This window comes from Neolamprologus multifasciatus, chromosome 18, assembly GCF_963576455.1.
Source record: "Neolamprologus multifasciatus chromosome 18, fNeoMul1.2, whole genome shotgun sequence".
Classification (NCBI taxonomy): Eukaryota; Metazoa; Chordata; class Actinopteri; order Cichliformes; family Cichlidae; genus Neolamprologus; species Neolamprologus multifasciatus.
In genome coordinates, this window is record NC_140456.1 from 17,698,421 (window position 1) to 17,725,094 (window position 26,674).

At 38.9% G+C, this 26,674-nt stretch overlaps 3 protein-coding genes across 3 annotated transcripts; all 3 read right to left on the reverse strand.

Moving 5' to 3' along the window:
- Window positions 1-9,494: 9,494 nt before the first annotated feature.
- Window positions 9,495-11,680, reverse strand: foxc1a (forkhead box C1a). Its single transcript, XM_085141461.1, has one exon. It carries the CDS (start codon window positions 11,408-11,410, stop codon window positions 9,992-9,994), a length of 1,419 nt encoding a protein of 472 aa, XP_084997587.1. The 5' UTR covers window positions 11,411-11,680; the 3' UTR covers window positions 9,495-9,991.
- Window positions 11,681-15,843: 4,163 nt separating this feature from the next.
- Window positions 15,844-21,775, reverse strand: foxf2a (forkhead box F2a). The gene is made up of 2 exons (XM_085141462.1): window positions 19,636-21,775; window positions 15,844-18,431 (listed from the first exon to the last, which is right to left on the reverse strand). The coding sequence occupies exons 1-2, from the start codon at window positions 20,624-20,626 to the stop codon at window positions 18,259-18,261; spliced, it is 1,164 nt and encodes a 387-aa protein (XP_084997588.1). The 5' UTR covers window positions 20,627-21,775; the 3' UTR covers window positions 15,844-18,258.
- A 311-nt stretch (window positions 21,776-22,086) lies between these two features.
- Window positions 22,087-23,353, reverse strand: foxq1a (forkhead box Q1a). Its single transcript, XM_085141463.1, has one exon. It carries the CDS (start codon window positions 23,180-23,182, stop codon window positions 22,367-22,369), a length of 816 nt encoding a protein of 271 aa, XP_084997589.1. The 5' UTR covers window positions 23,183-23,353; the 3' UTR covers window positions 22,087-22,366.
- Between the last annotated feature and the right edge of the window lie 3,321 nt (window positions 23,354-26,674).

Here is a 26,674-nt window from a genome sequence, read left to right on the forward strand (position 1 = left end):
AGATTATGTGACACTTGGCTTTGGGGGATTTGCTGATGTATTTGTCATAGTTTGACTCACTTCTCTCCTTTGTCTTTTAAACTCATTTGATATATGAAGTGTATTTTTTTAAGTGTTGACATGCGCTAAAAAAAATCCCCTAACTGAAGGTTTAAGGTGAAAAATGCATCAATATAATTCAATCTGATGCATTTACATTACATTCCATGCTATGATAGCATAACGTGACGAGAATATTAACACCTAACCTGCATTTACATAAGTCTAAGCATAACTTCAACCCTGTTTTAACTTTAACAATGTCCTCTAAAATACACACACTTCCTCTTTATGAAAAAATACCAAGCTATTTTGCTCACAATAGAAAAATAGAAAAAGTTTTAAATTGCTTATATTTTTGTAGTAAAAGATATTGTGCATAAAGACTCCAAAAGAGAGGGGAAAAAAGTTTATTAACTCTAATGAAATTTTATGGTTACCCATCAACTGCACTGACGCTGGAAGCACAGCCATGGAGCCACCAGCCCGCATCAGGAAGGTGAAACCTGTGTATATTCCCACATGGCCCCTGTCTACCTGGCCTTACTGTCCGCTAGCATTCACCACCCACCAAACATATCTCTTTCTTTACTTGCAGAGAAAAGGCACTTGAGTTGAGTTGTCCAGATCAGATATGCAGGATGAGGCTTGTGATGGAAACGGGTTCAAGCATATGTGTACATAAACAAAAGCAAATTTTGTAACAAATAACAGAGGAGACACAAGGCTTCTATTGTGTCTGTTTTCTTTACAAGTAACATTTACGCTGCGCATTATCCAAGAGTGTTCAAATGCTTCTCAGTTGCTTTGCTAAATAACAGAAAACCACCAACAGAAGCTAAATTAAAGGCACTTAAATGTGGAGCTACTTACTGGACTCTTGACCAGTTGTCAGACCCCATATGTCTGCCCAGTCGTACAGCAAACGCAAGTCAGTTATAGAAAAAGTGCATGAACAGAGGGGTCAGTGTTTTTTGAGAGTTTGCAACCTCCGCACGGCAGATTGATGGCTCCCTCACAACAGCCAATGAAACACGCAGCCTGGGACTTTTATAAACTTCAGAGTGGCCAGAAACCCTGGCGCTCAATTTGAAGAAGGTGCTGTGCCAGGTGGCTCAGGAACAGAGCTGTTTGTTTCTGTGAACTGCAGGGGACTGCGGTCCTGCAGGCAGTCCCAGAGCCTTCATGTTTCCCCCGTACACCACATGCCCTATGCAATCCGCCTGTTATGAGCATGAAGTAAACAAAACATTAGGTCATCATAAATCACTGGCCAATGACATGTCTGGAACTGAGATTAGACAACCAGAGTAGAGCAGTGGAGCACAGGGAAGCCAGACTCTCCTCCTGCAGCCTGCAGCTCCTTCGCTCCTCCTTGGTCCCAATGTGTAAGATCATTATTAAAATTGCAGCTCAATTAAGATAAGACTAAATTACTTTCTCTGTCTACCTCTTTGATGTACAGGGGATTTTTCTGCTTTCTCCAGATGAAAAACAGGCAGTTTAAAAGGAGCAGGGGCAGACAATTGTTCTGGCTGTGCTTTGATGTTGGAGTTGTAGCATTGCATGGGGCTTGGATTTGATTGGAAATGTGCATGATTATTTTTACCAAGATTATTTTCAGACAAAGCTCTATTTTCAAAAGTGAATGTTACATCTCATTTGCTTCATTGCAAAGACAATTTAACCTTCTGGCAGAATTGTGCATTCACATGTGTTTGCATGTGTGTGCATGTGTATGTGTTTCATTCCACTTTTCCTGAACTCTTCATTTTGGTGGCCAAAGGCTCTGAATGCTGAAACGTGACTTTTTTTTTCTGGGTCAGCCCCTGGCTATGCTGAAGTCATGTAATTGGGCATGTTTCCTATTGCTTGTAGAGTGTGGTGTGCAGACCAGTGGGTGTAGAGTGTGGTTACAGCTTCCACGATGTTGCAAGACGGGATAAGAAATAAAATAATAATATTTTAAACTGAAAGGAATTTAGCAACATTGGCAGTGTTTTTAAATGTTTGGTAAACAGAATGAAAAATTAAAATTAGATTTTTTTTATGCAATTACTAATGTTTTATCATAAATAAACACCCATTTGCGTGATGGAACAATTATAATGTTTCTCTATAATCAATTGAAACATTCGGCCACTCGGTCTATTGTTCGCCCTTGTTCTCTTTGTCGTAAAGTTAACATATTTGCCTGACTTCTCACTGTAAACACAAAGGCCGAAACATCAGAGGCCCATGAACTGGGGATGTTTATATGAGCTGAGAACCTGGAGATGGAACAGAGATATGAGTGCTGATCTGTGAAAGGAACCACCGCTGTATCGCTGCTGCTCGCCATCACACACAAACACCATCTGGCTGTCTCTCACCGCACAGAAAAAGCCTCACACCTGCGCACATAACAGAAATTCATTGAAAACCACTGGCAATATTTGAATTTGTCCAAGCAGTTGGCAGTGCCTTTTGAGTGTCAAGTTCTGACTTTTGGGGTATGTTAGGTGTTTTCTAAAGTCAGTACTAAGAATGAGAGAAAGCAGAAAGCCTTCACCCCTGCTCCTAATTATATGTAGCACATTATGTGTGCGTGCGTGCGTGCATGTGTGTGTGAGTTAATTTTCTTAAATTATCATACTCACCCCTGTGTTTCTATTTCGAATTCTGCTTGTAGCACAACCAAGAATGAAAACGGAGAAAGGATTACTTAAAAAAGAAAATTGTTAACTGGCTGAAAAGTAAACAACTGACTGCTGAAACGGACCGTCGGGAGGAAGGCTTTCCTTCTCAGAGGTCAAAGGGCAGTTTGTCCGCTTGACACAAACTCAGACAGCTGACATTTGCACTACATTTCGAATCACTGCAAAGAGACATACAATCTGTACACTTCAAATGTAAGAGCACTGCATTTTCCACACATGGGTATATCGTATTACGAATTTTGCAAGAATGTGTGAGAATGATGGAAGTTTACTTTGTGATTGTAAAACGTTTCATTGTTCTCTGTCTTCTAATATTTCAATTGACTTGCTTCAGGTCACAAATTACATGAATAATGGAGGCAATAGAGCCACTGTTGATGAAACTTCAATTTTGTCCTCATCAGTTATTCTTTTCAATGGTAGCGATTTGTTTTTACTTGCCCGTGTTTGACTGTGTGTGTGTCAGCATGTGTGTGTGTGTCTGGGGAGGGGGGGGGGGGTGCAGGTAAATCCCTGCTTCCTACTATTCTGGTTGGAGATGTAACAGGAAGCAGCATGTGTGAGTGCAAGCCTGTCTCTTACACATACACCGTCTCTCTCTCTCTCTCTCTCTCTCTCTCTCTCACACACACACACACACACACACACACACACACACACACACACAGAGTTAGTGAAACATTGTGTTGTATATATATATATATTTTTTTTTTTAAAAATGCTATTTTGACAATTGCTGTTTCTGACCTGAAGGGAAATTCATTAATAAGATCAAAAAACATTTAAAGCTTGATTATGTTTCAAGCTTCAAATTGTGTTTAATCATGATGCCAGCTATCATCACATAAATAGGGGGAATACAGCCGTGCAATTACTGAGTGACTGAAATAAATCCAATGATTACTCTAAGCCTCATTTGCCTAAACATCACTTAACAAATCTGTCAGCAATATTAAAAAGGCAGGAAGGACTGAGGATAAGAGGGAGGAAAGAGTGGCGTGAGATTTTCCCTAATTACATGTGTTATTGTTGACATTCTGATTAGCTGTAGTAGCTCTGAATTGTCAGCACTTTTTAATCAGATAATTTCATGACCTGTTGACCACCATGTAGGCCATGACTGAGAGAAGCAATATGCTATCAGATATTTTCATCTCTGACTCGATACATTATATTGGATTAGTGTAGCCTCAGGGGCGCAGAGCTGTTGTCAGCATTGTAGTCTTTTTATTTTAAGATTTTATCTGAAGATATAGCAAAGACCCTTTATAAGACCGTAGCAGACAATTTGGATTGCCATACATTTTTAAAAAAACAAACTCTGAATTAATTATTACACACACACACTGAATGTTACAGAAGAACACACTCTGCCAAAGTCTAAATGACAAAATGATGGTTTAAAACTATGCACTGATTTACCTCTTTAGTCACATGTTTTCTTCAGTGATCCACCTCCTGTGTGTGTGAAGCCACGCTCCTATTTCTATTTTAAGAGAGATAGCTTTTACTCTGAAACCTAATTCATCACTGTCTCTGCCTCAGTTGGTGTTACAATCCTTTTTCTTCCATGGAAGTACTATAGAAGAGGTGGAGTCGCGAGTGGGTTTGAAAGAATCACTTCCAGGACTGTCCTTTTTTGTGTTTTTGTTTTTTTGGTCACCCACCCACCTTCCTGAGTTTAAAAGATGTGAGGAAAAGGTAGGAGTCTGGAGAAAACAAATGAAATGTGTGTATTTGGACTGATCAACTGAAAAGAAAATAAATAATTTAATCGGCATTTCTTGAAAATAATATTTATATTAACCTTCAATTATTTTTGGAATGTCATAAGCAAATTTATTTCAACAAAATAGCGTTGACCTTTGTTTTTCGGTGTCTTTTTATTTTCCAAGTTTCAGTTTCTTTAATTCAATTATTTTTGGCTGGTAAAATGTATTCAATAAATGAACAAAATATATATATAAGGAAAACTGCGTTTGCATTTTATAAACTATATTTTATTCAAATATTCCGATATGTTAGTTTAGTTCTCATGATAAAAACTCTCGGACTTACAGCAGTTTAAGTCTCCTGGCCGTGTTTTCATAGCTCAGTGGCCGCCTTGCGCCATAAATGAGAAGAGACCCGCGAAAGACACAGACAACTGCTACTGTGGCTCAAATAGCAGTAGCTCGACAGCTTTGAAGTGTCCCTCTCTTGACACAATGTTACGAAGTTCAAGTTGGTGCACTTCACTACCTGCCATCAGAAACACTGCAACCGAATCCGTTCTTCACAGGAAAAGTTTTTTTTTGTTTTGTTTGGGTTTTTTTTTTTTTTAGCGAAGAATTGTATGTAGGTATACATGTATAAGCGTCGTATTTACCCCATGTAAGTATAAGGCCTGGAAGTGTTTGTTTGTTAACAGACCGTTGAGAACTTTTTAGATAAATATTGTTAATTTTAAAATAGTGTAAACCGCTTTGTTATAACGTTTCAACTCAGGAATCCACGCGTTAAACATGCATAACAAGCGTAAAATGAATATAATGACTCTAAAGACGATATAAAGACGATCAAAGAAGACCTGTCTCTCATATATATATATATATATATATATATATATATATATATATATATATATATATATATATATATATGACTTCTTTAAAAACACATTAATTTTCATCATAACCTGCCCATGACAATAAATCAATGTAATGCTCCACTTTTGATTAGGACATTCAAGTACTCGGCGTCTAAAATGTGCTATAAATAGAAACCGCAGGCCTGTGCGGCAGAAAAGCATGTTTTGTGTAACTTGAAGGCAAGTCTGTTCGTTTTTTAGGTATTTCGCCAGGGCTGTCGGGTTATTCGCAGGTCGGCCGTTTCCCAACGGTATGAATTCACAGTACTCCATTATCCCACCCTCCCAGTGGTTATGAAGTCTGCACAAGTACATTTCTTTTTTTATTTGAGGATGCTTTACGATTTCAGGATCATTATTTAATTCAGAAGCTTTGTTTACAGCTCGCTACTCGGCCTGTTTTGACAAAGCGGGGTGAATCATTTCTTTGAAAATTATCATTTGTCTCGAAAATGAGACGTGCAGGATGAGAGGCTGCATGCGGCGGTTATTTTTCCCTCAGAAAGACAAGTGTTGGACCTCCAACCTTTCACTCTTTTGGCCGCAGAGCAGACAGAATTTGAGTCTATGGGCTCCTAATTAGAAACAGATGGCGCTTGTAGCAACCGAGAGCTAAAACACAGCATTTTCCATACTGGGCTGTGCTCACTCAGCCATACAGGTGCACAAAGTCTGCAGGGGCTCGCTGAGCCTTTACCTCATTTACTTTCTCCTTTTCTGCCCTCCCCCCTTTAAACCCAGCTGAACAGGGGGGAATAACTAAAAAAAAAAGAAAGAAAGAAAAAGAAAAGAAAAGGTGTATATCCGAAATTACGCACTAGTATAGTCCTGTTTGCAGGTAGTGTTAGGAGGAAGAAGTTCAGTCAAGGTAGACCCACTTTACGCTTTATACACAGCTGGTCGCAGTCGAGGCCAACGTAATAATCCAGTATTTAAATAGTAGTTGGTTCATGAGTTATAAAAAACAACTGCAAATTTTATAAAGGCCACTGTTTTACGACCTTAAAAATACTATAGAGATGGCGAAAGGAAAGTGAACTGTCCTTTGTCTTGGTAAAATATCCGTGTTTATATCAAAGAAAACTTCAAACTTTTATCCACAGCCATAACAAGTTATGATAAAACAAAATATAAACCTCTAATCTGCCATTCTGCCATCACATTGACTGAGACAAGTCAAATCTAAAGCTGGAGTGAAGCTTTGCCTCTGACTTGTTACCTGCATGCGCATCATTGTTTTTCGTTAGCTGTAATCTATACAGCTAGGGAGAATATGAGAAAATGAGGAGAATATATTATATAATGTTGTTGCATATATATATATATATATATATATATATATATATATATATATATATATATATATATATTACTCGTATATCAGTTGTTTACTTTTTAGGTGCATTTGTTGAACTTTGACCTGACCCACAAACAAAACCTCCCGCCTATAGATGCCGTAGTGTGTCAGTCAAACATATGAAACAAAAATTACGACCAAGCTGTTGCATTTATTTGACAAAAATCATACTCTATAATATATTTCAAAAGAGGAAGCTCGTGTAACACGACTTTTATCTGCTTTCAAATCAACGGTGTAACATTTTTTTTTTAATTCTTTATTGTTATATTAAAGACAGGACCAGCACTGACTCTTTTATCTTTTCTAGATGACCCAAAACAGTGAGGGATGTTGTGCATTTTCAGGAATGTAGCGGAACGTTTCAGGGAGAAGCAGACTAAAGCCTCTACACAGACTCAGACAGTAGTCTCCAAATGTCTGCTTGTTAGGGAGCCATAAAAAGACGTGCCATGTTTAATGACAATGAGCTCTGAGCAACATCTGATTAGAGTGTTTTGCAGTGAGAAATAACGGTCATAGCCATCTCTACTGTATGTTGAAATAAAGCTGTAAGCAAATGAATAAGAAAAAAAATTATTCTAGTCCTTCCTTCGAAAAAGGAAATGAAGGCGAAATTTAATTTGTACCTATTTTGCTGTGGGAACTCTCGGGATGGATGAAAGCCCCCGGGCCCCACGTAGGAAACTTCCAGCATGCTGCTGATTCCCCTGCAGTATCATTCTAGTACCACCTATAATCTTTCTTTCTTTCTTTTTTTGTGGCATGTCTAAATTCTGCACATTTGAAAGTCGTTTCTGAAACATTTTGTTCACCATGTTTACAGTTTTAAGCAATCGAAATCATATGGGATAAACCAAACTAACTCATCATCCTCTCCCTCTCTCTCTTTCTCTTGCTCTCTTTGTATGTGCTATGTCCTGTTATATAGTTGATGGTGCTCTGGCGACCGACATCCTCCTCATTGACCCCCGTCTCCCTTTCTGCCTTTTCCGTCTCATGAAAAACGATTCCAGCTCTCTGATTGAATTTTATTCCTTCCTGACCTGGTCCATTCTGTGAGAGCGCCATCAATCTTTTGACTAACACGACGTTTGTTTATTAGGCCTACACTTGAGAAACTATCTAATGACTTTTATGAGCCTGATTATGGTGCAATCGGAGACCCGGAAGACGCACATAAGCAGGTTTTTGTGCTAAGTTGGACTTCTATTCATAAAAATATAGACATGCTTTAATGCCTCATATTATATTCACGTGGCATGCAGTTAAACAGATCGTGTTGTTTTGTTCTATTATTCTTCATGTTGATCTAAAGGACTGCAGCTGCCGAAAGAAAAAGATCCAAACCATTTTCCATTTTAGAAACTGGGTTTTAAAACATGTAATAAGACTTGTCGTCAGTCACGGAGTTGTGGACGCGTTGTCCTCCGTTTCTGTTCAGTGGGAAACCATTTTATAGAAATCCTCTAAATTATCCTCAAAACGTAAGTAAGTAATAAGTAAAACGGCGTTAACAGAAACTCGAGTAGAAAATCTGTACTGTAACTAAGTTATTTGTCAACTAAAGGCTATCATTCCTGTTTCATTAAACCATATATATATATATATATATATATATATATATATATATATATATATATATATATATATATATATATATATATATATATATATATGTATATATATATATATATATATATATATATATATATATGAATGGGTGAGATGCCTTTATTATTATTATTGTTATTATTGTTGTTGTTATGCAAACTGTAGATCTTTATCAAGGCTATTTCATTAAAGGCTACTAAAGTAGAAAAATATTTAAAATAAATTTGTCTGCATTTAATAAATATAACTCGCAATAAATTATAAAGTCAAACAAGATAAAATGACGCTTTAATCATAAATTACAGCAGTGGGCTACCTTTTTTTTACCTTTTTAAAGGTAATTCGTGAGCTGCATTTTAAAGCATGTAAGCGACTCTTACCATTAATCCTACTAAGGAAAAACAAAATTTATGCTATTAATAAATATATATTTACATCACCTTTCAACGAGGACTATAGTAAAACCTCAATTGGACTAACTTCTACTTATTTGTCTGTAGTTAAATACCAACAACCTTTTTAAAATAGCGGTTTACATATATTGGAAAAAAAAAACACAACCCGTGACGGTTATGTTTGTCAGCGTCACGTCAGACTAGTCAGAACTCAGACATCAAAACTGAAGTGACAACGGCACTATCTTTGGCATGTGCGGTATGATATTAAGTAAGCGCTGGTATGCGCCAGTAAACACACAACGCAGTCGAAAACAAAGTTGTGCTGTTTGCAGGCTCTTTCCAGGCGCTCTGACTAAAGATCTTTTTGAGTTCTAATCATCTGTTATAAAACTCAACGCCTCTTACTTGAGATTGAACTATATATATGTATGTTGTATGAAGTACGAAGAAGAAACAATACATCCTAATATTTTTCATAATTTCTACATCTCTCATGAAGAAGATATAAGGCGACCTCCAGGGAAGTTTTACTTTTATGTGTAAATAAGGTCGTGTCCTTGCAGCAGATCACAGTACGAATATATTTAATTGTCTTTAAATTATTTGGGAAACAAAACACAAACACACACACACACACACACACACACACACACACACAATTAAATGAATTAAATCCGAGGGGTCACTTCACTAAACTAACAGCTCGGGTGTAAAATATCGCGAGCCTGTTTTCAAGTCTGCAAGAAATGAGGCGTAACTTTAACTCTCATAAAATGACAATTTATTAAACAAACAAACAAATCCTTCAGAATATTTTTTCAACAAATGAAGATTCTTTGAAATAGTACGGCGATATACACGTTCCTTTTTCTTACTTTTATAATGGAACAATTTTTTAGGACACTTAAGGCAGTTCAATTTAGAAACACTTTTTTTGGTGTTTGGTCCATAATATCCGGCTACAGTTTAGAAATAAATTACTATATGCATTTTACACGTCCATGAAAAGTGACATATATTTAACACATCACATAAAGCCACAAAAGCAAAGGGAGACTTACGTGTTATTTGCAGTAACACTGTTCTTTAGAAAGATCAAGTCTTTTTTTGTTTTCTTTTCTGTTTCATATTAGTCCATGTGGGAGTGAGGGAGGCAAGGAAGGGCAACAACGCTGGATTTAACTGAACGAGTTCAAACACCGTGAGGGGGAAATACTGACCCTGTTTTTGGGCTGTTTTTGTTTTGTTTTTTTGGTCAGAACTTGCTGCAGTCATACACGAATGCTCCCGATGTGCGATAGATGGATTGGCTTGGTGGGAATGACATCTGACAGCTGCTATTCCCATTCACAGGTGAATTATTCAAGCCAATTCTTTGGGATTCAAACATCTCTCTGACCGCATGGAAGTTCTGCTGTTGTGCTGGGTAAGCTGCACCCAGATGGCCCAGGTCCCCGGCCTGGTTGAGGTACCATGAGGTCAACCTTCCTTGGTGGGGATGGTGGCTTTCCTGCCCAGAGTTTAGATTACCGTGGGTCAGGGAGGATGAGGTGGTTGTGACTGAGTAATCTGGCAACGTTTCGTCCACGGTGGTGCTCGGTGCCAAATGGCTAGATCTGTCCCCAGCGTAAAGGCTCATGGCTTGCATGTTACAATGATAAGTTGCATTGGAGGTAGTGGAGATGGAGTTTTGGTTACAGGGTGAACTATAGACAGATGTCTGACTTGGAGAATAGTTTAAGGACAAAGACGGTGTTATACCTGTCCTGGTGGAGGCGGTGAGGCTGGAGTTGAGCTCAGTGGCCCCTTGTGGAGATCCCCGGAGGGAGGTCATGATGTTGTCTACGCTGAAGCCCTGCGTCGAGGCCTGGCCGTGATGTTGGTGGTGCTCGGTACTGTCCATACCAATGGACCTACTGGAGGGGATGCTGTGGGGGCTCCCGCTGGACATGCTGCTACTGTCTGGACTCTCGATTTTGGGAACGGAGCTCAAGGAAGGCGACTCGGCCTGTGGTGGCGTGACCGCCCCGTTCTCCGTTTTTATATCCTGGATCCTCACAGGCTGGGAGCCCTGCACCGGCTGCTCCTGCTCCCGGCCCTGTTGCCTCGGCGGTATCTCCTTCTGCAGCCGCTCTTCTTTCTCTTTTAGTGCGTCCTTCTTTTTGAAACGCCGTCTCCTTCTCAAGAAGCTCCCGTTCTCAAACATGTTGTAAGAGTCTGGGTCCAAGGTCCAGTAGCTGCCTTTACCGGGCTTTTTATCATCACGGGGCACTTTAACAAAACACTCATTCAGAGACAGATTGTGTCTGATACTGTTCTGCCAGCCCTGCTTGTTGTCTCGGTAAAATGGAAACCTTTCCATGATAAACTGGTAAATCCCATTCAGGGTCACCTTTTTGTCAGGCGAGTTTTGGATAGCCATAGTGATGAGCGCAATGTAACTGTAAGGGGGTTTGACCATATCCTTGGGCTGAGGCTGGGGTGTGTAGGGTCCATACGCCCGGGCCATGCTGGCAGGGTACTGGTCATGAGCCGCGTGAGAGTACATGTTCATAGGTGCTGGCATCCCCGTGTATCCCCCACTGGCTGCGGCCCGATAGTAGCTCGGGTCGCTGCTGATGTACGGCACGACGCCCAGTGAGTTGGGACTGGAGACGGAGTAGCGAGCCTGCATGTCTTCACTTTGATCCGGCAAAAATAAAGCTCCAAAAACGCAGAATGAGTGCTCCTCTTCTAACTCCTTTGGAGATAGTGGCGCTCAAATCACAAGACTTCGTTCCTCACTTTAAAAAAAAAAAGCAAAAGAGGGAAAAGTCTTAACCGCAATGCAACTTGTTGTGTTTAAGCTGTCCCCATCCTTGTGTCCCAATGAAACGCACACTGAAAAACTTCTGAACTTCGGACATCCGTCACTACAGAGGACTTTTGCGCAGTTAAATTCTTTCCTCCTTTTTTGCTGCCAGGGAAGCTCCGCCTACAAAAGCGCAGGAGCTGTCCAATGGGATGTCCGGGCGTGCAAAGGGAGCAGAAAGCTGCTGGCCACACTCAGGGATTTTAGAAAGACAAAAAAAAAAAAAAAAAAAAAAAAGAAAGAAAAAGAAAAAGAAAAAGAAAAGAAAGAAACCTAGGAGGTGTCGCTAACTCCCAGTCCGCTCCAGCCAAAGCTTCGGACACGACAGAGCAACATGTACACAGTCAGCTCATGGAGTTCATTTCCCCGCACTCTGTGTTAAGATCTGACATCGTCTACAAGACATTTAATTAAGCTTAATGGCACAAACATGGTATTTATATTTCAAATGTAGAAGTGCAGTAACTGTCCGCTATTTTCAGATGCCTTTAAAACAATCCCATTGTATTTAATTTACATTTTCTTCTACGGTCATTGCTCTGAAAAATAAGTTATTTCATTGCAATATTTCCTTTTTGTTTTTGCAGAAAATGCGCTGACACCAGCGAACCAAATGGTGCAATTTAACATCTTTAAAGTGCATTTGATTGGTTAAAAACATTCAACACCAGCAGTAGGTCAGTGTGAGATCAAAGCGGGAGAGAACCTCACAGTGCTGGCAGTGGGCGTTAAGTGCGACCTCATTACAGCGAGAATCAGAGACAATTTGGGCTTCAGGTGACCAGAGTTGTGAGAGTTTATTCAGGGAGAGCATTTAGGACCGGGAACCAAATGGGACGACACCTTCCATGTGTGGCTTTTCATCAAAAAATATTTGAATATTTGTTGCGCGGTGATGGTGAAAGCTCATCTGGAAATTATAATCCTAAAGAAAACTGGAGTGTAGAGAATAATTTTAGCATCAGCAAACAATTATTTACACGCACAGTTCTTCCGTTTCTTTACCCAGATTTAATTCTTTGTGTAATTAAAAAAACTCTGAGTTTATAATGTAAAAGGTCTGAAGCGCAAATCAGATAAATAAGACATTTTGACCAAATATAAAAAAAAAAAAAACAGTTCAATAAGTCGACCCTGAAGGGCCCTAGATGTCCCCAAACTGTCAAGAGCGACGGTGCATGAAATTGTTAATGATCATTTTGAGACAAGGTTACAGTCCCAATATCGCTGTAATCCTTCGCAGGTCGTCTTAATTAAATATCCGTGCAGTGGCCTGGTTTCTCCTTACATGGACCCGGGCATGAACTTTTTCCACCGCCCTGGGCTGTTTACACAATTCACGACGGGCCTTTTACTTAATACCACGGCCTGCTCACCCACTCCTCCCTAACCCTTTATTTAAAAAAAGGAAAGAAAGAAAGAAAAGAATTCACGGCTGGATCACAGTGAAAAACATGACATAGTGTCAAATCAATAAACACAACTTCAGGCGCTTTATGTGTGTCTTTTCTCGAACCAGTGTCAGTACAAGTAATGGATACGTTATTCTCAATAAAAAATATATATTCCTGATATAATTTGTTTAAAAATTAAATTTGCCGTCAGTTTAGCATATTTGTGTGTTTATGTTGATTATCACTTTCTGTCTTTCGCCTTCATAATTACTAATAATATTATACTAAGAGCCGAAATCATAGCAAACCACATAAAGAAAATATAAACAAATATAATGGCAACAGCCTAAAAGTGTGAATTTTGAATGAACTAACTATATTGTAAGCTGTATCGTTTTGCTAAACAACCGATGTTTCAAAACACAAATACGATGCTGTGAATATGAAAAAAAAAATATATCAAACTTGAATTTTTAGTGGACTGTAAAAAAAAAAGGAGAAACGGGGGGGGGGGGGGGGGGGCGTTGGAGGTTTATCCCAATCACTATGAACGTGGCTCCCTCTAGCGTTCAGAAAGGGTACAGTTGCAGTTGCAGCCTGTCGTCATGTCAGTCTTAGCTGAGTTCATGTAGTTCAGCTGATTTCTACAAACGCAATAATTTATTAATGAGCTGTTAGTGGTCACACCACATTTCCCACATTGACAGGGACTTGCTGGTGTTTTGAGGATCAGGAGAATCACAAACCAGTGAAATAGTAAAGCAGTACCAAGAGACATAACCATACAATTCAACAATGTCGCCGATGCGCTCTGAAACATATCGTTTTCTAAGGCTCACACCTCGCACGAACGATTTGCCAGTGCGTTGAGAAGTGCGCGCTCTCGCAGTATGACGTACGTTCTCCCAACCAATAAAACTGCAGAATGGCAGGGAGCGGGCGTGACCGAAAAAAGTACGGATAAAGCACAGAAGCAAGCGCAACACAAATTTCTGGCCAATCATCCAGTCTAGCGGTCAGTGCAGCGCATACAACTTCCTGTGTGAAGGGGCTACAAGAGTGGTCATGGTGCACAGAAGGCAAAGAGGTCATACAGGGGTCAGAGCTAACTGAGATTAAACTAACTGAGCATTACCTGAGAATAAAACAATGATTAAAGGAGAAGTTGGGCGATGACCAGGTTATACTTTTAGGGCGCCTGAGCTGCCATTTCACTGAGTGTGGGAAACGCATGAGAAAGTTCCACAGACACAAGTTGTTTTTTTTTTACCACTCTTTGAAAGAATAAAACAAGAATAAGCAATTTTTATGTTAATTAATGTGTGAATTAATATTGGTAATACTATGTAGTAGTTATTAGATTGTTTTATGATATAGCAGTGAGGATGGTGTTAAATCTTTGTAATGGTTATACATAATAAATGCCAACAGTTCCAGTATTTTCTTACCTTGTCATGTTTTCATGTCTTGGCTATGGCCTCTGGATCATACTGTGAAGCGATGAAATATGACCAGTATGTAAGAATTATTTCAACTCTTGTCAGCTGTTGCTGTTGTGGCCATCAACCCTTTAACGTTAAACCTAACTTTTCAGAGGAACTATAATAAATATGAAGAAAGAAACTTCCTAAAAATCACACATAGCGGCCAACGAACTAGTCTGTTTAATTTTTTGTGTACATGATAACGGTATATATATTCAGGATATTAATTATATTCAGTGATCCACATGAGCCGCCTGAGCAGCACTGAGATGGGTTTCAAAACATTTTTTAGCGGCTGCTGCCATCTCCCGATTTAATTCTGTACTACAGTTGCTGACTGACTGAGCAAATCAGAAAATACAAACAGGCACCTTCAGTTATGTGAAAGGCACAACCTTAAATACTATGAAGCAAAAGTGATCATAAAAGCCTGCTTGTTGTTTTCATGCACTAAATGTGCAATCATTTCCACAGGTGTTTCAGGATACCAGGGAAGAGCATTTTCTCTGTGGCTCTCTAATGTTCCAGGTCAGCGTGTCAAACAGGACTAAAGAGATTCATTAAATGGCAAACAGACACTTTTTTTGGACTATTTGAAAGAGTAAACAGGTTGTATATGGATTATGTGTATTTAACTTTGTATGCATAAATAGCATACTAAAGAACCGTTTATGTGGTACAGTGGTTGCGGTGTATAAGCATGACCGTTTAGGCTAGTAAAACAATCCCTTCATAAAAACGTTTATCTTTACCTTAATTTTAACAATGACGAGTGTAGTGCCACAAATTCCTTTAAATATTAAAATAAATAGAAAAACAAAACAAAAAGCTTCTTTCTGTAGCCAAAGTATTACGATCAGTAATTTCACAAGTCATTTGCCTAATAAAGTGGTGAGTATGAACAAACGAAACAAAAGAAAACAAAACTGTAAAATTTTACAGTAAATTACTGGCAGCATCGGTGAGTTCCTGTAACTTTACAAGGACCATACTGTAATTTATTTAAACATCTTTAATTTAATTTATTTATTTATTTACAGGATGATACTGTATTGTTTATTGGAAAAAGCTATCTATCTATCTATCTATCTATCTATCTATCTATCTATCTATCTATCTATCTATCTATCTAGATAGATAGATAGATAGATAGATAGATAGATAGATAGATAGATAGATAGATAGCTGTGCTGTACTTTTAAAGTATTTTCTCGGGTACTACTGTATTTCACATTTTTTTTCTGAATCTAGACTTCTTTACAGTGATATTCCGTTTTCTGCTTTTACTTTCTTTGCTTAGAATAATAACAACAACAACAACGACAAAACTAACAATAACAGTCATTCATATTTTATAAATAGTTATAGTTGTCAATGATGAAAAAAGTTTGTCTTGTTGTAAGTACTGTGTTATGGTAATTTATTTATATGCAATTAAAATATCTCATATAAATAACTGTGCTTGTCACTGACACTGACTGTTTCAAGGCGCAAACCACTTCTCTGACCCATTTAAATACGTAGCTTGGACCGTTGTCTCTTGCGGTCTTTGGTCTCATTCCCTTCAGTGACATGTTGAATGAAATTATTTTCATGCGTTTGATGAATTTTCTGCTTAGACCTTGTTTCATCGTCTTTAGCTGCTCCGACGCATGCCTTTCATTCTCTTGGTCAGTTAGCAGTCACTATAAAGAGTAAAGTATAAAGATGTCAGTCATGACTGAAACAAACTAAACCACATCAGAGCACTGATCGAAACTGGAGTTCCAGAATTCAAAATAGCCATGTAGTTAAATTTTGTCATTTGCTGGGCTAGTGAGGAGCATTTGACTGTTCCTCCAGAAATAGAACAACCTTCTATTTCGGTTTTTGTTTGAAATGCTTGTTTTTTCTGACTGCATGTTACGTTATGTTAATTTGTATTTATAAAAAATAAAATAATGCCAGAATTTTAATCTGTGACTTAAATGAAGTAGTAAATTAAATTAAATTAAACCTTGAAGTGATTCATTAGGAGAATGCTTGGATAAAGGAATACGCTTGATGACTCTTATGCTGTCGGCAGTATCACATAAAATCACACCTACAAACACCTCAATATTTGAGATGCAATTTAATACAGTTAACCTTTGCCTTCATCGGGGCTGGACTTGTAAACCCACCAACTTTGAATTACCGATCTCTATATCACATACAACACAGTGTGTGTATTCTTATATACTGAGTGAGTATTACAATCTTAAAAATACAGAAAGTGCCCCATTACTTTTGCGTTTATAATAAAAAACGTATCAAAATAAAAAACACATATTCAGCACCATGGACAGCAGAGCCGTTAATAAGATTTATGTAAGAAGAAGCCGTTGCTTTTAGGAAATTTAAAATTATGTAGAAACTTTCCAAATATATATATATCAATGAACATGTACTTTCACACTAACAATGTGGATTATGTTCGCAATAATGTGATATAAATCGATAATAATGTATGATGCTAGAACGAGACCCACGTGTGGGTAATTAAGCGAGAGTATGGCTGTCTAAAAAAAAAGAGTGCATACACTGTCATTAGTCTGTGTAAAATATAGTTTATTCACCTTGTCACGTTTTTTTATGTCTGGAGGTTCTTTTGGTCTGAAGGTTCAGTTTATACCAGAAGAATTGTTGGATTTCTTTTCATGTTGTCATGTTTATGTTTTTGATCGATAAATACCGTTTCGTATACCGTCTGCTAAAGTGACTGAATGTCCATCTGGCTGTTCTGTGCGACCTTTTGAATCCTCTGCAAATACCAAACGCAGAAATTTTATTTTAGAATTCCAAAACCTTTCACTTACCACGAGATGGCAGTGCAAGTCAAACCAAAAAGCACTGAAGAAAAATGTAAGATTTTGTCACTTCACTGTTGCTCACTGTAAGTGGCCTCCTCTCTCCCTTCTTTCTGGCTACTAATTATGTCAGTATTATATTTTGCATCAGTGATGCTGTTGTGGCAGCAGTTTAATGCAAAGAAATCACAACATATACATAAATTATCCTCAAAATATGAACAACCTTGAAGATGAATTACTTTTTATTAAGCCCAACTTTTCACAATAAATAAAATGTGCAAAAGTCGATATAACATCAAATAAAATAATCTATACTTCAACTGAGAAGAAAGCACCCATGGCACAACTGGAGTTCCCTGATGAGTGTGCCTTTTACTTTTGCTTTCTCATGGTTTCAAATTTGTCCCTCTCTTGTCTGTTTTAAATGCAAAACTTTAAAGACTACTGTTCTGCTGAGCTCCTGAGAAACAAAACGTACTTTTTAAATCCAACATTTAAAAAAGATCTATACTGTTTCTAGAAAATACTTTGTCTACCCTTTCTTATAGTCATTTAGTATTTAAGACATCAGTTCGAAATGGTCATTTCAAAAATAAATCTCTTTAATGATTAGGGATTATTACAGGCGGGAAGCAACAGTTTAACCATCAGAGAGAACAAAACAAAACAAAATTAAGTGCGCATGAAAGGTTCAGATATATTGACGTTTTTGGTACAATATAGATATTGCTTATCCATGTGTGTGACGTCAGTCGCATAAGGAAAACGTGAAGTGCTAAAACAAGTCCCCACAACAAAATGATTACTAAAAAAATTGAAAGGTCAAAGTTCATTGGAAAGAAAGATGTGCTTCATAAGCTGCCGTATAAGGAAATGTTATGTTAGAATCACTCCGCCAAGGGCTTAACTTAAATGAAGTGGATTTGGGGGTTTTATTTTAAGAACCACTTTGCCTCTTCTTGTCACATTACACATGGCTTTACGTCCTGATAGACGCTTTGATGATGATGATGATGATGATGATGATGATGGAGCTGATGATAATAAGATCCACTGGTGTTGGGATGAAGGTTTAAAACGAATTCCTTCCTGTCACACACGGGAGCTGAGTGGCTGGAATATCGAGACAATCCCACTGTAAACAAACAGGATACAAGAGGTCAAGTAGTCATTTCTTTGGTCAAGCTGTAGATTTATACAAGCACGCAACCAAACAAAGAAAGAAAGAAAAAAGAAAAAGAAAAAGTGCCACAACTTTAGAGCATTTCCTTTTAGACAATTTTAGACCTAAAATTGGTTGGCGCTACTTTTGAACAACATTTCTTTCTTCCTGTCTTTCTTTTTTTCTTTTTGCTTTTAAATTAAAGTTGTCATATTTTCCATAGCTGCCTTTATCCTTTAACAAAGGATATAAGAGCAGTTCATGTTTACACTGTTAGGCAGTTGATGATGCAAATTCTAGTGGATTCCTCACTCTAACTAACATCCTAAAGTCACAAATCGTAATAAAACAACAGATTTTTCCCATTGCAAACAATAAGGAATTAAACGCATTTTGAGACAGATTCTGACGATCAAGTCTGCTGATTTTCCTAATTTTATATTTCTAAAAAGAACTACTTGTAAATATATATAAATTTTAATGAATGTTTTTCATTGTATACAAATGTGCCTTTTAGCGTATGTTAACAAAAAAAAAACGTGTTTACAGACTAATCGATAATACAATAAAAGCAGGTTTGACATTTTTAGTGAAGTTTATGAATCTGCTTGAAATTAAAAAAAAAAAAAAAAGGTTTGTTTTCATAATTAACAGTTTTAATGAGCTGCTGTTATTGTGTATTTAGACCTACATTTGTGTAACACAGGGACCTGTGAAAAGGCTTCTATGCAGACGCTACGGCATGATAATAAAATGTGAAGAAACAATGATAGCAATAAATCAGTCAAATGAAACACAAGCCACGATTGAACACCAATATTTTTGATGCGTGATAAAAAAAAATATCAAAAAATATTTTATAGCCTTAAAAACTACTTTTCTGTTCATCTTGCTGCTTTTCAATTTTAATTTTAAATATATTACAAATTGATATGGTTTATGTATAGATTTTTAAATAAACCTGTTCGCATAAAAATACATTGTGAAATCTTGATTTTTCTATGTATTTTTTTATGTAAGTGAAACATGGAAATCAGTTTTTTTGTTTTGTTTTTTTGTTTTTGTTTTTTAAAAAGAGCGTTGACTGTGATAGATAAATGACCAGTTATTCACGGCCTCAAGTAACTCACTGTGGTAAGTAGAGAATATAAAACAGTGTAGGTAATAAAATGCATACCTGAAATGTCAGAATCTCGTGCATTATGGTGCAAATAGCCCTGATCCAGCGCGTAAGACGTCATTCCCGCGTGTACCGCTGAGGAATTTGGACTGCTTGATCTCACCGACTGCTGTTTGATGTACGATGACACACCAGGTGTACTCCAATGTGAAGCTGCATTTGCATATGGAGACTGACAGTCCAAAGTGCCTATCATCGCTGGGGAGGACTGCAGGGGGCTGCTGCTGCTGTCGGGGCAATAGTCTGAGTTAGAGGCCACCTGACATGCGGCCATATATGACGACCCGGAGCTTGATGACATGTGCGGGAGGTGATGTCCTCCCCCGAGTCCATCGAAGCCACCTGGAACTGTATTACCCATTAAATCTAAGTTGTAGCTGTTATGACATGCTAATGAGCCTGCGGGTGATTGGAAATCAAAGTTCTGGGACAGCATGGATGCACCAAACCCGATCCCATTCATCATCCTGTACATTGGTTTTAAAGCTTGGCATTTCCTCCGGAACCCCCGGGGTCTGCGACGAAACGAGCCCTCCTCAAACATAAACTCACTGCCAGGGTCGATGGTCCAGTAGTGCCCTTTGCCAGGTCTGCCTAGACCTTTGGGTAGTTTTATAAAGCACTCGTTCAGAGACAGGTTATGTCTGACAGAATTTTTCCATCCCTGGTATGATCCCCTGAAGAAAGGGAATCTGGCCTGGAGAAACTGATATATTTCGCTTAAAGTAAGCCTTTTAGTTGGCGAGCTTTGAATAGCCATTACAATTAAGGCAATGTATGAGTAGGGAGGCTTTTCGGGGCGCCTCAAGCCGGAGTTTCCCTTTTTCCCTTTAGCTGATTCATTATGCGCGCTCTCCATCACTGGCTGTGGGCTCAGCACAGATGCACTTAGAGCACCGGCCGCTGGACTTGCGCGCAGAGGACTGGGTAGATCCAGATGTTGCTGGGAATTCTCAGTCGTCATAGCCGTGCCTCTTTCTGGTTTCATACAACATGCAACTCTCTTTTCCTGTATTTTAAGCACCGTTAAAGGCTTCCTAACGCAGAATTCACGGAGGTCAGTGTCCCGTTGCGATGCTCGGTAAGATTATAACCGTGAAAATCAAGAAACGCAGGCGCTGAGCCTCCTTCCTCTCTCTGCCCATCGCTGGCAATAATCCCATCAGAGAGGGGAAATAAAGCTCCTAGACTTTGCTTGCGCATATCCACCCGGCCAAACACAACTCGACCACCTATCAGTACTTAAATCTCTCTCTGCCCCTCTATTCCCCCAAATCCCTCCAAGAAATCGCCAGGAACTACTCCCTCCCCATCTGGCAAGTATCCAGCCTAGAAGCCGGACACTACACACTGGAGTAAGACAAATCTCCTCCCACGACTCACTTTCCAAAACACTTCTGTCCACATTTGACAAACCGGTATTTGTCACGACATCATGATGAATGAAGTCTCAGAGTTCGATTAAGATCAAATTATTTCCTTTTTACCTCCCTTTACAGCAAACACCGAAGGTGCCCAATTGCAGCTTTAGACTGTAAAGCTGTGCGGGAGAAGCACCGACTCCTGATTTGGTTGGGATCTGTTCAGGGTTAAGGGCTCTGACATGAGAGGCCAGAGCATGTTTTTTCCATCAGAGCGTGCCAACATACCACACACAGCGCCCAAGTGTCAGTTTACCTCTCGGAGCCTGGATTACATCCCTGGAGAAATGAAAGTAGCCACTCTAACAAAAGTCTTTGGAAGGATTCAGATGATAAAATATGAACATGTCGCTATGCAAAGTTCATTTCTTCTGTGAAATGTTTAGAGCAAGTCGAGTGGCTTAAGACGTGAAATAATGTCACCATCAGTGAAGTTAAAAGCACAATCTGCGCAGGCTGTTACCAACACGAAACTCGTGCGTCCAGGATGCACAGCTGCTTTAGAGGAAATTTACTTTCTAGTCTCAGATGAATAGCACAAACTGGAATACCCTTCTTTCTGCTCTGAATTTGAGTTGAGCTCGCATTTGTATAAACCCTTTTCTGAGTATGTGTGGTGACTGAGGCGACAGCTATTTGCAGCGCCAGACAGAAAACATAAATATTGGATGCCCCTATCCGGCAGCAGCGAGCTTCATGAACATGAAAAAGTAAATACTACTATATGATATTTCTTTTGGCAGCATGAAGCAGAAAGAAAAAGGGAAAGAAGAACAATACCAAGTTTTTTATATTTTTATTATTATTATTATTATTATTATTATTATTATTATTATTATACAAATATTGGGCAATGCGAGATTTAGAAAATAGTTTCTAGGAGGCGTCAGACGAATACGCCCTCCTGAATAGTGCGTTCTATAATTGCACTGGCAGTTAACTATGCTTTTATGAAGGATCTATAATTCCAGTTATAGGTAGGCCACAACAACAGGAAACAGATATCAGCACAACTTTTTTTTATTATTAATTTCACATTTCTCAAAATTAAAAGACATAAAAACAGTCAAAGTGCATATTTTTAACAGGTTTGTTAAAGAAATAAAGTTAATGCTCTGCTCGGTAACATTTCTAACAGAGTGTGAAATTTCAAGTTTGAAAACGCTTTAAGGATAAACTACTACAAAAATAAAAGGGAACCACCATCCCGCCACAGTTATGTCAGATTAAACTAGCGACTAGCTCAAGGTGATGATTTTGAGTCACCGAACAGCAAGTCCACATTTCTTTGTGATATTGCAAATTGTCTATGAAAGAAACCCACCACCATAGGGGGTTGATACATGCTGGGCACTGGAGTCCACATGACAGGGTGACTTAACATATAGATATGAGGCAGGTGTGTTTGAATGATAGTGTTCAGTGTAGTAGGGCCAGGGGAAGGCAGGAAAGGGAGGCAAACGCTCGTTATTTAAGTCTCTCTTGAACGGCTTACTGAGGATGCTGTCAATAGCGAATGAACTGGTAAACTTGGGACAGGAATCAGTCTTGGTGCTCGGGGCAGACTGGTGAATGAGCTGCGGCTCCTCTGTGTGCTCGGGCTCCTCTTGTTCCCTGCTGAATTTTTTGTTAATGCGCTTTCTTCTGCGCCGGAATACCCCGTCAGCAAATGTGTATTCGCTGTGAGGATTGAGCATCCAGTAATTGTCCTTTCCCCAGGGTCTGGAAGGGTCCCGGAGCACTTTGAGAAAACAATCATTAAGAGACAGATTATGACGAACCGAGTTCCTCCAGCCGGTGTAAGTGCCTCTGAAGAACGGAAACTTTTTCATCAGATAGTCGTTTATCTCCGCCAAAGTCAGACGTCCACTGGGTGAGTCCCGGATGGCCATAGCGATTAGAGCGATGTATGAAAACGGGGGCTTGGGTCTACGTGTGTACGGCTTGGACTTGCCGCTGCCGCCGCACGGGGTAACAGGTGGAGGACTGTGGGCCACGCAGTCCCCATCCGACCCCAGCTCCTCTTCAGGAGGGAAAGGAGATCGCCCATGACCCTCAGCATCACTGGACATCTCGAAATGCTTCATGTCATAGTGACTTCCACACAGCACCTCCAGCTTCATTGTTAGAGTGCTGCTCGGTAGAATCTGTCCAGCAATAAACCTCGGAGAGCTCTTTGCGTAAAGTCCGAAGCTTCGTGTGAGTCAAGATGCGGAGAGTCTTGGGCTGTATCCAAAGGATTGTGTCTTAATCATACCTGCCAGAGCGCTGAAGCCCTTCTCACCTTGGGTCCGCGTTAGCGGCACTTTATAGGCGGCTTACCTCAGACCCAACCCAAGGGGGCGTGGCATGTGAGTTTAAAATATCACAAATACCTTTCACATTGCGTTCCAGTGTCTTTAATTAAAAAATCATAATGACCATTTAAATTTCGAACATTCCAACCCACACCTCATTCAAAGCCAGTTTAAAAGTCTCACCTGTGAAATGTTAAGGAACACACATTGGGACTATTTTACCTGAGACAACCAGGGGGCGTATATTTCCTTTGCATTTAAGGTGCGGTGCCTCCAGGTAGTTTTATTTGTCCCATTCAGGAAGCGCCGTAATCACAGCAAGGGCTATCCGTTTTCGTGTGTGTGTGTGTGTGTGTGCGTGTGCGGAATGATTTACTTCATCTTATTTTTTTAAACAACCGTTTTATGATGAAAACAATCAACTGCACAATCTTTCCATGCTGGTGTGTAATATTTAAACAACACTCGGGTCTCTGTGCCAGCACTCGTCACACATTCACCTGCTTTCGAGATGTCTCATATCAAAGCTCAGTGTTTAGGTGTGAACTTTTAATGTCATGCCAATTTACCAGCCCACATGGAAACTTGTGTTATTGTGTTTTTGTCACTTAAACAGTGCATCCTGTCCTTCCTGTTGCCCAGAATTCACCTAACAAATGATCATTGATTTTCTGTTTTTGGTAATTGCGCTGAGGTTTTGGAAGGCTTTAGAAATGTCTAAGTCTTGCAATTTCAGCCTGAGGAAATTGCAGCACAATTGCACCAGGTGTATCAATTGAATCATGGAGATAGGACCAAACAAGACAAATTGTTGATTTCTATGTGAACTTTATATTGTACTCTTATTGGATGATGCCAGTCATCTTCTCTCAGCTACTCCCCCAGGTCAAACTCTGACTTCTGCTGAACAACCCATCTTTGTGCAACATGCCTCCCGGAAAAAGATGCAACCAATTGCCATGACAGGCTGTGCAGCCACACTGTCATCACATAAACGGAAATATATATATATATATATATATATCCTTGTAAAACCACCTGGAACTCGGTGTTGACATTACCCTCACGCTGTCACTGTGCCAAGTACAAAATTATTCAACTGCTGTTTATGCAAACTGTGCGTTCTGTAAGTGTTTGTAGAAGGTAGGCTGAGCATGTTTGTGCTGGTGTGAATGTTTTGATTTTCAGGTAATAATCTGTTTGCGTTGAGTGTGACACAGAACCTGTAGTGAAGTCACTACTTTGAATGGTGACATGTCAAGGATGGAATTCTGTAAGCTAACCACACAATGACAGCAACTCACATACCATGTATTCACTCTGCTCAGTGCATGTAGTAGCTTGTGACGCCATGTCTCAATGTGTATATACATGGTGATATGTGTATAAAGCTTTAAATCATTTATTATGGCTTTATAATGAAATAATTTTAAAAAAGTATACAATATCACAAGTGTAGTAATTAAAAGTTACATACAAAATCATAGATACATATTTATGTGTGTAACTGTTTCTTATGAAGGAAAGACTGTAAATATTCATTTGATAGTATGGTGTACTTAAAGCCAGTATACTAATGAGCAGTTATAGTAATTCTATGCTACTCCAATATTTCTAAAGGCGTGTGTGTGCAGTGTTCATACTTAAACAACATATAATTTTGTAAAAATACACAATAATGCAATAATTTATAATGGTCTATTTTAAGATGATTAGATAATAAATCTGTTTTATAAGCTTCTTCTTTGTGTGTTTGTGAGTTTAGAACATAAAATTAAATGCATGTAGTGTGAAATATAAATGAATTGCATGAAATTTTATTTATGGTTTTAAAGCCCTTAAACCTGCAAAGCTATAAAATTGAAAAAACCTCCAAAGAATGAAGAATGAAGAATGCTTTTCTCTGAACAGCACAGTAATGATAACATTGTTCGCAAGCGTGTTCGTTGAGCAACGGAGACACACTGGCCGTGAAAGCACCATCTTCGTCAGAACGTCAACGTTTACTGCCAGCATGGCCCTGATGTTGTTGTTGAAACATAACCTGTTGATATGCTGGAATGAGGAACACGGTAAAGTACATAGCCAGACACTTAGTGACTAATGCCCTGATGGTTGTGAATACTGTGCAGTGATTCACTGGCACCATTTTCAGTTCCAAAACATTCAAGAATTCCAAACTTTTGCCAAAATAATAAAAATGCATGCCAAGATTTTTCAATTCAGTACAATAAAGTCACGCCTATTCACAAGCATGTAGTCGTTTCATGACAACCCATTTAAGGTAGAGCATACCTGTGTAGCACATGCAATCACTCACAGACTTCATGTGACTCACAAAACAGTCACAACCCAATGATTTTCCAAAGAATCGTTTGTTTAATTGTTTGTCAAGGAAAATAGTTTCCCACTCATTTGTCAGTGAGCACACGGAAGAAGTTAAATAGTTTTAGTTGACTGTACGATTAAAAGACAAAACAGCACATGAAGGGCAACAAATGTGTTGTGACAGTAGATTTAACAGCTATGTCGAGTGCTGCTCATTTCTCAGCGATACACCTGCTTCATTTTGCTCAAGCTGCTGAGTCACTAAGAGCTTTTGATTTTAAACTAAAAAACAATGCACCCTAGTATAAAAAAGACATGAGACAATGAAATAATAATAATGGATTGCATTTACACAGTATATTTATATTTTTAGACACTCAAAGCGCTTTACAATTCCACTATTCATTCACTCTCACATTGACACACTGGTGGAAGCAAACCACAGTTGTAGCCACAGCTGCCCTGGGGCAGACTGATAGAAGCAAGGCTGCCATGGCATGATACGGCCCCTTTGGCCAAAACGAGTAGGTAGGGTGAAGTGTCTTGCCCAAGGTAACAACGACCTGGACAGACAGCTGGGGATCGAACCGGCAACCTTCCGGTTACAAGATGCGCTTCCCAACCCCCTGAACCACAGTCGCCCAGTAAAAAAATAAATAACAGTGAAATGTGCTTACCTTTGTATATGCGTCAAGTAAATATGGCTTCCACTTATTAAAATATGATTGCTTACAGACAGAGTTGTCATGGTTTTCCTTAACTAATATTTATCAGTAGATTATTATCTCACATGTCCAGGACAGATAACGACTCATCATTAAAACATATAAGAGAAAAACATTTAAACCCTTCTTAGAATCTCAGTAATTTAAACTGTTGCGCCATCATTTGTGATGCGTTTGGTAAACAATTACAAATGTAAGAGTAAAGATCTAAAGGTAAAGGCATCTTCAGAGGTGGAATTAAGTGGTTCAAACAAAAATATAATTT